This window comes from Petromyzon marinus, chromosome 7 (assembly GCF_048934315.1).
Source record: "Petromyzon marinus isolate PM22_M1 ecotype Great Lakes invasive population chromosome 7, UKy_Petmar_22M1.pri1.0, whole genome shotgun sequence".
In the NCBI taxonomy this organism is placed as follows: Eukaryota; Metazoa; Chordata; class Hyperoartia; order Petromyzontiformes; family Petromyzontidae; genus Petromyzon; species Petromyzon marinus.
The window spans coordinates 7868178-7880903 of NC_133673.1; the positions used below are offsets into that span (position 1 = coordinate 7868178).

General features: G+C 42.4%; 1 protein-coding gene across 2 annotated transcripts in view; it reads left to right on the plus strand.

Annotated features, from left to right (window-relative positions):
* Positions 1 to 4277: 4277 nt before the first annotated feature.
* TNPO3 (transportin 3) overlaps positions 4278 to 12726 on the plus strand; it is a 71857-nt gene continuing 63408 nt past the window's right edge. The window contains exons 1-2 of one of the 2 annotated variants that reach the window (XM_032948923.2): positions 4278 to 4698; positions 10495 to 10695. In XM_032948923.2, coding sequence (XP_032804814.1) covers positions 4543 to 4698; positions 10495 to 10695 — 357 coding nt within the window. In that variant the 5' untranslated portion in view covers positions 4278 to 4542. The remainder of the gene's footprint in view (positions 4699 to 10494; positions 10696 to 12726) is intronic. The other variant, XM_032948922.2, reaches the window with a different exon arrangement.

Below are 12726 nucleotides of genomic sequence, written 5' to 3' on the forward strand. Positions count from 1 at the left end.
CTTTGCAAACCCACGGGCTTTTATCAGAGATTTGTTCATGAAGCAATTCAGATCTACAAACACAGACACAATTTCAACCGAGAGGATGGTTTCAAATTAAGCAACCGTTGGAAAGATGTTCTAAATCGAACTAAACATTAAACTAATTTCAATGGTACAGTATATTTTTCAAGTAGTGGTACCCCAAACTTTCGCAGCTTTTATAAATTCCCCCTTTTCACACCATCAATAGGTAAACTCCCCCTCCCCCCTCCCCCCCTTCCCCCCCGCGCCAAACTGCGAGTCCACCGGCACGTACACCACCTCTTTCCTAAAATCTGCCAATCAAATGCTAAATTTTCATGCTAATTTCTTTGTCAGAACACCATGTTTGCTCGCACACAGGTCCGATGTCTGAGCGTGGTTGTGTTTCGCTAAATTCTTCTGTTTGATAAGTACTAGGTGCCTCGGTGAATGTATATGCTCTAACTTTAACATAGCTATTTCTGTGACCAGTTACAAGCTAATCACTCAGCTATTTCAATGCTAAATTCGATGCTAATTCCCTTGTCAAGGGGTACCTCTGCGGATGTGTATACTTTAACTTAGCTATTTCAATGAGCCATTTCGATGCTAAATTATATGCTAATTCCTTTGTCAAGGCGCGTGGTCTTTTTCTTCTCACACAGCCTAAAGGTCGTGATCTAAGTGTGGCTTCTTCCACTCCAGCGCTGTCCTCCAGACAGTCTCGTCCCTTCACCTGATGAAGGCCGCTTGTGTTGTGGCCGAAACGTCGTGATTTTTGTTATTTTTTTCACCTACGTGACTTTACCCAATAGAACCAAAGAGTATGGATCCTAGCAGTCACGAAAGCTTTAAATCTAGAATTTCAAAGTTGTGTTTATGACTACGGCAACGACCCGGGTGCTTGGTGAAGAAGGAGAGGATTGATAAATTTCGAAATATTTATTTATTTTAAAATAAATACACCGTTTAAAAATAAATAGATTTATGCAAACCGACACACCTGATGACGACCGTTTGTGTTATGGTCGAAACGTCATGAGAATTTTGATTGTTTTATATATATTTTATAATTTTATTGTTTCCCTTCAACGTGACTTTACCGAAAGAACTAAGAATATGTAGCCTGGTTATTAACCTGAGTGTACTGACAGTCTATAATGTAAACTGTAACCTGGTTATTAACCTGAGTGAGTGTACTGACAGTCTATAATGTAGACTGTAGCCTGGTTCTTAACCTGAGTGATTGTACTGACAGTCTATAATGTAGACTGTAGCATGGTTATTAACCTGAGTGAGTGTACTGGCAGTCTGTAATGTAGACTGTAGCAATGGTTATTAAGTTTGGTGAGTGTACTGACAGTCTATAATGTAGACTGTAGCCTGGTTCTTAACCTGAGTGAGTGTACTGACAGTCTATAATGTAGACTGTAGCAATGGTTATTAACCTGAGTGAGTGTACTGACAGTCTATAATGTAGACTGTAGCCTGGTTATTAACCTGAGTGAGTGTACTGGCAGCCTATAATGTAGACTGTAGCCTGGTTATTAACCTGAGTGAGTTAGGTAGGTTATTAAGCTGGCCTACATTATAGACTGCCCGACGTTTCATTTTTACTGAGCAGGCCCCACTCCCAATGGCTTAAGGGGCCGTCCATAAATGACGTCACACACCGAGGGGAGGAGGGGGTCAGACATTTGTGACGAGGGGGGGGGTTTGAGAAATGTGACGTCACATCAAAATGCGCAACTTTAAATAAATATTAACAATAGAATTGTTATGACAACACTAATTTAGATTTTTTTTATTAACTATTTTATTATATTATTGGTTCTTTCGGTAAAGTCACGTAGAAAGGAAAACAATAAAATAATAAAAATATAAAACAATAAAATTCTCACGCCGTTTCGACTGCAACACAAGCAATCATCATCAGGTGTGAAAACGTCGTGAGGATTTTATTGTTTCATATATTTATTATTTTATTGTTTCCCTTCTACGTGACTTTACCGAAAGAACCAATAATGTGAATCCCTGCAGTCACGAAAGCTTTACATCAAAACTATTTGATTGTTTCAATTTACTAAGGTCACCTTTTATTTATTCCATGAAGGAGCATTTTGCTTCTCCATGGGAGAATGGAGAAGCATGCATTTTGTAAAATGTTTGAATGATTGTTATTAAACATTTTGATTCTAATGATTCTACCAGGGCTTTTCATTCTGTGGAATGAATATGTGATTGTTATAATTGTACTCTCCATTTTGCTTCATTCTACTACAAAGTTTCAAGTATTTTTATAGTTATAATTACTTTTAATATTTTATAGTGATAAGAGAATTTCAATATAATATTCTGAACATCTGCAGTTTTAGTTAGACGTTGAATATTTTCAAGTTAATTTTATGCTAAATTTCAGCTTTCCAACGCCTCCTTTTTAATAAATGTTTTCTCCTACAACATCAGAGTGCAGCGCCACATTAAATACGCACTACAATGACAATAATTTAAAGTGATTTGAAGCATGTTTAATTTTTAAAATGTAAATATGGTATTGGGGGGGGGGGGCAGAGCTTTGTGACGTCATATTTGAGGGGGGTCTGACTTTTTGTGACGCCGTGTGACCAGGGGGGAGGGGTCAAAAATCGGCCCAAATCGCGTGACGTCATTTATGGACGGCCCCTAATGCCCCTAACACGTCATCAAAAACTCTACACATTCGTCAAAAAACACCGACATGAAAGGAATCCAAATGTAAAATAGGCGACGTTTTGTATAATAGCCTATCTTTTTATTTCTTTTAAGGCAGTGTTATTTATCAACACGTTATCATACATGTCGACCCATTATCGGTGCCCTACCTTATTACAGACCAAATTCAGCCCTTATTGGTCACCCCGTGCCCCTTGTAAATCTCAACGTTCATCATCCTACAAAAGTCACCATCACGAGGAGAGACAACACAAATAGACGAAGCAAATGTTGCCCGTGTTGAAAGGGCTGTACGGGGGAGTTCACAACTCTTCTGAGTCACCTTCCACCCTCTGGGTTATGGGATCCCAGCGGCAATGTGATTATTGTACATTGTAAATACGTGTACAGCATTTCCACTAACAATGCAGGACATCTCTAGGGGGCGTTATTTTAATTGCCGCGATTTGAATTGCCAACGAACGCCTTCCATTGAACAATAAACCAATAACTGTATCAACGTAACGTGTTGTGTTTAGCTTTTATGTCACATTTATAACGATCATAAAAAACGCGTAAAAGCAAATGTAATCATAATAAAACATATATAAAACAATTATTGTATTGTTTCCCTTCTACGTGACTTTACCGAAAGAGCTAAGAATATGAATTACTGCAGTCACGAAAGCTGTAAATCAAAATGTAAAACAGTGTTTAATCTGACGGAGAAGTGACGTTATTGTCTGTACAATATGGTATGATATAGCAACAGATATAATGCCACAGTACAGGTCAACGCGATCGATGAGAAGAGGGTCGGTGCAACGCTGGCCGGCTCAAGCAGGGATCCACTGCGGGACGGTTCTTATTAAAGGGGCCACGGGGGGGTCATGGACTCGGACCCAGCGGCGTTGGCGTTTAAACCGGGGTCGACCCCTCCCACTACCCCCCCCCCCTCCACGGCCACCGCCCCCCCCCCCTCCACGGCCACCGCCCCCCCTCCCACGGCCACCTCCCCCCCTCCCACGGCCACCTCCCCCCTCCCCCCCCGTCTCCCTCCGCCTCATTCGTACTTCCCAAACGCCCCTTGGGAGCTCGGCCTCGGCGTTTACAATTCGTACCATGGATATGCAAACGCCTCGCCCCCACACCCCTCCCCCCAACACAGGCGAGCGATGGCGCGGTTGATGCAGCGCGCGACGCCGCTGACCAATCGGGTGTGGCGGTGATTGCGAGGCCGTCGTCCGTATCCGCGCTGGGAAATCTAACTCCGCCTTCGTGACGTCACTCCAACGGCTAACGCGCCGGCGACCATCTTGGAAGGGGGGGGGTTCCTCTCCCAGCCGCCCTTACCCCGCTCCAAGATGGCTCCCACAGTGAGAGAGCCGTTGGGGGGAGGGGGGGAAATTGACACCTTTCCAAATATGGCCGCCCATGTGTGAGCCGTTGCAGCGACGTCACTCAGACCCGTCACGCAACGGATAGCCATCTTGGTAAGGGGAGGAACTCGAACCGCGTGCGCCACCCAACGGCACCACCCCTCCTCCTCCCTCCCTCACCGCGCACGTGACACGCTAAGCCAATGTAACGCGGGCGGGCGTCCCCACGTAAGATGGTCGCCTGAATCGGCTTCAACGAACCCAGTTGGAGGGCGCGCAGAGTGGAGGGGTGGTCACCGGCATTGGCGGCCTCTTCTTTTTCTCCTCCTCCATCGTCCGACCCCCCCGCACCACCGCGCCCGGGCTGCGCGCCGCTCCTCCCTCCGCCTCTGGCCCGCTCCGTCTCCATCCGTCCACACCCCCCTCCCTCCACCAGCCACCGCGTTAACTCGCACCCCGTACAGTCACAATGGACGCCGCCGCCGCCGCCGCAACAGGAGGAGCGGCGGGAGGCGGGAAGCCGTCGCTCGACGTGGTGTACCAGGCCATACAGGCGCTGTACCACGACCCCGAGCCCGCGGGCAAGGAGCGCGCGTCCGTTTGGCTCGGCGAGTTCCAGCGATCGGTGCGTCCCTCCCCCCCCCTCTCGGCCCGCGGCGCGGCCAGGAGAGGGCGCAGGCTTTGGCCCACCGCGGCCGCGTGCTCCTCCTCCTCCGCTGGCCCGCGCGTTGTTTTCGTCATTGGTGTGGTGTGCCGTGTTTTGTGTCGTGCGTGTCTTGAGGTGTATTATGATGTGCTTTCTTTACGTGGCGTCTTCTGTTAAGCGTGCGTTTGTCTGTGCTGTGAAACGTATGCGCGTTGGCGTGCATTTCGGTGGAGCGGCGGCAGCGACGTGGTTAGCGCACTGCGCTACACACCCGGTGAACTGATTTAGATTCCAAACCATAGCTGATATCAGTAATGAGTGATATCTGAACTGGTCCTGGGTGTCCCCACCTTGAACTCGCATTGACCAGCGTGGTGAAGTATGGTCAAACAAACCCCCATGCGAGACACTGCGTGGGTAGGGCCTTCACTCACCAGTGGATTTACAAGGCCTGTGATTTTTTTTTGAAATGTATAAAATGAGAATCATTCATTGAAAGGCAGTCCGTCGTACGTGTACATAAATACTCTCATGTCTAGCATTTGATGTTAACTTCACGCATACAGTACATATTTAAAAACATTTTGTCGGTCATCGTGCAAGTTAAACGTCATAAAGTGTACATTTGTATCTATGCTATTAACATCACGTTATGTTAATTATCTTCATACATATTCTTGGTTCTTTCGGTATTCTTACATTTATGTATGGAAATAATATATCCACTGGTATATTCATATGCATTTACAAGTAAGCACGATACATAAACTATGCTTTTATAGAGTACTTTGATATCCTTTCGTACAATAGAATATACTTTAGTCTATTGTACATGCTTTCAGTCATGTTCAGAATTTGTAGACCGGAGCACTTGCGCTATGAAGCTTTTTCACAGATGTCAAAGGGCGGGTCGGCATCAAATACGTGATAACATCTTGTGTTTGCCGACGACATGGTCATAAAACCAGTGCAAAGAAAGCACGGGGAATTTTTTTAATAGGTACTTAATGAAAACGATCACAAAGTGACGGATATGAGCAAAAGAAAGTGCACCTGTAATTCCACCAGATGAAGATATTTATTGGAGGGATACAAACGGAAACCGCTGGGATTGTTCTTTAAGGTGGACGAGGATCAACATGATTGAAGAGTCGGATGAGGCAGTGCAGGCTGGAGTATTTTTTTTAGCAAAACTAAACTTAAAGGCAAAGTACGAACATGTGTAAAGAAGTCAAACAAATCTGTGTTTGTTGCCTGTTGTGACTCATCAGGAACGTGGACATTGAAGTAAATTGAACAAATGTTGATAAGTGCACATGCTTGGAATTACGTTTAAGTACAGAAAATGGGATACATGGATCGGAAGAACATAGACTTTATGAAGAGCAATTATTGGGCACGAGCAGGACACATCGCTAGAAGGGATCATCGCCTGTGGTCGAGATTAACAGTGGACTGACAGCCAAAGGAGAAACGTGTCTCAGAGATGAAGTGATGAAATTGGCTCGTGTGTTAATGCGAGATGAATTGTTGCATCGCAGGATCATCACAGATGGCTGGCATGGGGACGCGGTTATCCACCAGTGGGTAGATAACGACTGGTGATGTTGATACTTTACATTAATATACTTTTGATTTAAAGCTTTCGTGACTGCAGGGATTCATATTCATTGTTCTTTCGGTAAAGTCACGTAGAAGGGAAACAATAAAATAATACAAATATAAAACAATACAATTATCACGACGTTTCGACTGCAACACAAGCAGTCATCATCAGGTGTGAAAACCACAACAAGAACATTTGAAAAAAGTGGCGGTTTTCACACCTGATGATGATTGCTTGTGTTGCAGTCGAAACGTGATAATTTTATTGTTTTATATTTTTGTTATTTTATTGTTTCCCTTTTACGTGACTTTACCGAAAGAACCAATAATATATATTAATATACTTGTATATACAGTACATTGATACGTTTCCATATACATGCTTTTATAGGCTGTGCATTCAAAGACATAAATAACATTAACTTGCCTTCACGTAAATACATTGATTTACAAAGACAAAGGTCCCCCATATATACATTAACAGACTGTTGGGGCAAGTGCCGTAAGCGAGCGCTCCTGATTTACAGTCTGTTTCACGTATATTAATATGCTCTGTACATTGACACGCATTCGCATGCACTTGCTTGAACGCATAATTCATATACACGATGCATTCACACCAGTGGAAAACAACCTAAGAAACAAACCTCTATAAATCTCTACCATACTCTTCAGTGCACACCATTGCAGTGACGCTACTACGGTATATAGCTACATTGGTGTTCCTGAAAGTCATTAACGTTTTCTTATTTAGGCAGCCCCAAACTCGTGGAGAAAGTCTCAGACCACCGTCTTGTACATTTGTAAAATAAGGGCTGGCTGAGACTATTTCACTCCTATACTCCAAATTATGTGCCTTTTCGATGTCAGACTCATGCGTTCAAATAAATTGTATTGACTGTGCCCATAGCTGTCGTACATGCTACACATTATACACTCTGTTTCTAATGAAAGGGAGTTTTGGAGAAATTACTGCAGTGATATGAAAAGAAGCATCTAGACTCGATATGCATTTCAGGAATTTAAACAGAGAGGCAGAGGAGCATATGGTTTCAGGCAGTAAAATCAGAATCCTATTAACATGACAAAATAAGTGTGCTTGGGCAGGATACTGCCTGCAAAGAATGATAGCTGATGGGCAAGACTGGTGATGGAATGGCAGCCAAACACAGGAATGTACCTAAGAGCTTGACCACTGTGGTACACAGTAGAAGAGAGAGGGATTGTGGCGGCTTCGGGCCATGAAGGATCACAACAGCATGTCTTCATTCACTCGTGGATAGACCACGACTGATGATGTCGATTATTATGATAATATAAAACAAATTCCATAAATGTTCCTATAATTCATTTTATATAAAAAAGAAGTACCTGTATTTGCAAAATAATGCTTGAGTGGAATATTTAAAGGAAGTAAATGTGCTTTTTTGTCTTGCAAAGTAAACAACTGCAAACCCAATGATAAACATCCAGCCACATATACCTACTTTTCACACCATCTAATTGTTACACATTACGGAAAGGTGCTATCTTCATAATTCTTACAGTCATGAAAGCTTTAAGTCAAGATTTGGTTCTATCTTTCTGAATGTTGGAACCGTAGTGTCGTTGGGTGTTCTGTTGTGACTGTCAATGTTTAATTTTTCAGTTGTGCCCATCTGACAGATCTGAAAACAACCAAACTAAAATGCATCGACAAACCAGACACCCGAGTGTGTTTAACTACGGCAGTTGATGAAGGTGAACTAGTATAAATAATGAAATAGAGGTGGGCAAGAATAACATGCATCATAATTGTATTTCGCACCTGCAATATCCTATGTATTATAAACATGGACATTGACAAAGGGAGTTGCATAAACGCTCAGTTGTCTGTAAAGAGATGGGGGAAGGTGGTTGCTTGGAATCGCATTGAGAGACGAAAGAAGGACTTGGATTTGAGAACACATGTAAAATTCATATCGATTGTTAAGAAATGTAATTGGGCTTGGGCACAGGACAGGTCACCAGAAAGGATGATGGCCAATGGTCAAGACTAATAAATGGTGGAATGAAATCCGTTTGTATCCAACAGTGTATTGAGCATGTTTCATGAGGGTTTAACTAATTTTGCTGTGGTGAAATCTACCATAGTCCAAATAAGTGCATCTCCAATTGGGCTGTTGAATCCCTTCGCTGCTGTAGAACATCCCTAACAATTTTAACTATTAAAGCAGGGAAGGCCACTTGAGGTGTTTTAAGGTCCGTTTTGCATGCAGGGAGGAAACCAAAAGTACCCAGAGGTGATGACACTCAAATATATGCACAGATGGGTTCACAGACCTATGAGTTTCTATGCCATATTCAGGCCACCTCGCAGCCCTATGGGTTTGGGAATTTTAGAAATCTGTGTGATTCACTAAACCTTTCCTCCAAAGCAATGGATTACATTAATTTCCCACAATGCCTGGGCAATACTATTGCTTTACCCAATTGATGGCTCCTGATTGTATCATTGACCTGAACATTGCCCCAATCCAAGCCTTAAATCTAGTTCAGCCCTAAATCTATCCTCAAACATAACCCTATATCTCGCCATTAACTTTTACCGATGTATAGTATTTGTATGGAGTTCTGCTGGTTATTTATTCGCTTATGGAAAATGCACTAATATTTCAGTGTTCACTGAGTATTTACGAGATGCTGGTTAATATGCCTTTTTTAAAAATAAATTTTAATAAAAATGTAGCATCAATGATATGAATTCCTCTACACCAATCCATGTCGACCAGCTAATTGAACTATTCTCAAACAACCCCCATGACTGACCCAGCATGGGAAGGCCTTCATCCAGCAGTGGAGTAATAGAGGACTGTAATTATGAGGTGGAGTTGTGAATGGTCATTGTCCAAATATGGCCTTTGATAGTGTGAACAGATGGCCATGCGTTGCCAATGTGCGATTATGATTGAGATGCAAAATAATGCGCAGTAGCCCTTGTTGACTGCCATTTTTAACATTCACTACAGTGTTGTTAAATGCACTTGCTGTGGTGTGGACCATTATGGATTTTACGCTTACACCAGTATACCCATTGGCAAGAAGTGCAAGGTAGTGTTTTGTAGGCTGTCCATTTTCCAATAGAATTCCAATGTGTCTGATGGCTGAAGTTTGAAAATTTGCTGTGTGCGCCATTGTAATGCAGATTGTATGAAGTCTACAAGTACTGCTGTATATCTGTGCCTTATGCGATCGATTCCATCTAGAGAAGTGATTCATTTTCTGGTCAGATATGTGACTCTGTGATGCAGGAATATTTTTGGCAGATTTTTGTTGGGTCAAGCATGGTTTGACCCAGATGAGTGGGCTGGCATATCATATATGCGGAAGCTTAATATATGTTATCACTAATCGCTCGGAGTTGGCATTGGTATCTGGTATTTTATGTTAATTAGTTCTTAAGCAGCTGCTGGTTTCACTATACCCTGCATTTGTCATCTTATGTCTTTTTTTATTAAAAACCAGCTCCACGACAAAAGTTCCGAACTAAATTGATATTTGGATCTGTTCCTTGTTCGAATCCGTCTGATCAAGCAACACTTCAAGCAAGAAACTGGGTGGATAAGACAATAACTTAAGGCACAAAATATAATCTCTTGTTTTGGCCAGGTTCAGTAAGTTTTGCAGTGCTTGTTTATTAATAATATAGCTATATATAGGTAATGTAAGCACGATAACCCAACGTGAAAATAGATTTTGCAGCAGGCAAAGTGCTTGCACATATGGTTTGAGCTGGCCGTGCCGAGTACCAAATAACCTGGAATGTGCCTAACCTCATTAGATATGTGACTGCATGGGTAAACTGTTAGAGGCTGCCTTGGACTTCATTGTGGGCAGCAGAGAGCAGCAGTACATGCGCATTTCATTGTATTGCTATGGTTCCATATTTATGCCACTTGCACTGTTCTACCACAATTACATTCCCCGTCTTCAGCAATCTGCACTTAACATATTTGTGTAATATGGGCTAATAATACCAACACGGAATGGTGAGTCCCCTGTTCAGGAGTGTACTCTCATCGTGATTATCACATTGCAGTATGGTGAGAGCAATGGTGTGGGGGAGCCCTTTATCCAGCAGTGGATTTATCATGCCTCTATCGCTCCCCTCCCCTTGCCACACACGTGCAGATGTTCGCGTGGGAGATCTCGGATCAGCTGCTGCAGATGCGCCGGGACGTGGAGTCATGCTACTTTGCAGCGCAGACCATGAAGATGAAGATTCAGTTCGCCTTCTTTGAGCTGCCAGCTGACACGCATGCCTCCCTGCGCGACTCCCTTCTGACGCACATCGAGACGCTCAAGGACGTGTCACCCGTCATCGTCACCCAGGTGGCCCCAGTTGCCCTGTCCAGACCACAGTTTGCAGTAAAAGTCCAGCTTCCTATCGAGGGCAGTTATGTTTGTGGCTCAGGTCACTAGCCAGTTAGAGGGGCTAATGCACGTCATGCGTGATGTTACCATTTATTATTTTTTTGGTTCATTGCCTTGCTATTAGATATTCTGAGCTAAATACCCTCTGTTTTTTTTCCTGATCTTCAACGAAAACTGCCACTTCAATCTTCAGTTGCTTACTTTTGATTTTCCATACTCTTGCCCCAACTACGTGAAACAACTCCCCATCACTCGTGCTTTTGAATATCTCTATCTCTCATGAATAAGGTTGCAGCAATATGGTCAAACTAATATATAATATAATATCCACAGTAATTCCATTGTCCGTTTTTCAAAATTTCGTGAATCATTCATTTTATTTTTTGGAAACTTTTGCAAGATATTAATTCAATAAAATGCTCTATAAATAAAGTTGTAGATAATAGCTATTATACATAAAATTAGTGCAAAGCAAAATTGTTTTCAGAATAATTGACACAATGACAATTATATTCTACTATCATTCAAAATGCATCATGTGCATTATAAAGACGATAGAATGTAAGCATTAACTACACTTGAACTTTTAAGTTATATTTTTTATTCATACAAGAAGTACAGCAAAGCACAATACATTTAAATACAAAATTAAAAAATACAAAGGGGTGGAAAACTGATGTCGCAATTAATAATTTCAATTTGCAATGCGTGCTGCAGAGCATTCGCTCGCTGTTGGAGAGAGAATGACAGACTAGCGGGAAAGGCAGCCAGTAAGAGTCGGTGCCAAATACCCCTCCGATCCCTAGTATGATGAGGTGGTTTCAGCCATTTAATGATTGTTTAAGTGTGGGAGCAAACGGAGCACCCAGATAAAGTTCATATGTAGTGGCAACACGCTATCCCATACAGATGGAACAAAGGGAGATTAGTCCACATTTTCAAGCCCTGTCATTTCCTGGCGAGCCAGGCAATGGCAACTTCGATGCCCATGGGAAGTCAGTTTTGTGACATGTGATCCATTCACCCTCACCTCCAGAGTGCTGGATCATAGGAACTTGTCATCACTGCCCCCGCAAATATGGATTATGTATGTATATCGAACGCCTTTCGCACCGTACTTAGCCAACCGTGTTAATCGGAGGTGTGGGGGAAGGACAACAAACTAAACACAAGAAGCAGTTCTCAAAGGAGATTTCAGTCTCGATTTAAAAGTGCATAGCTCCAGTGGCTTCCTAATATCGGATCATGAAATTTGATGTGTTCTGAAAATTATACCACAGTGGTCGTGGACGTTAGCTAGTTAGATGATCAAATGAACATCCATTGTGATATAACTGCTTGTGATTTTTTTTATCTTAAATATTCTTCATTTTCTTGCAATTAAGAGTTCTGAGCTCATTTTTTGCTGGATTTTCTTCCTGCTTTTTCTGTTTCAGCAAACATTGCATCCTCAATCTTCCACTGCTTACTTTAGTAATCCTTTCCACTGCCACAGCTATGTGGAAAAACATTCCATCACCCAGCTTTTGCATATATCTCTCATTATATGTGGGCTTGCGGGAGTGGTGGTGCAGTGCTTAGCACACTGCAACATGATTCATGCGACCTCAGTTTGATTGTTGGATATGACTAACATCCTAGGTTGCACCTATTGATAATTCGTTGACCAGCGTGGTCAAGTATTGTAAAACGACTTCCATGACTGACACTGGGAGAGGTTACCTTTATCGAGCAGCATATTAACAGAAGTCTTAGGTTATTAAGGCTTCATTCTAAATCTATATACATGATTTATTCTCTTAAACGTTAAGTTTGCGCATATTGAGCTCTTCACCTAATTTTGTTGAGTGGAATTTAATGTTAAATCTGTGCATAAAATTCATGGTAAGTAATAGTGTTACCCAGCTGAAGGAGCTCTAAACATTGCATTTCCTTTTAAAGAGAAACGTCATAGCAGACAAAGTACTGGAAAAAATGTAGCTTAAAAAT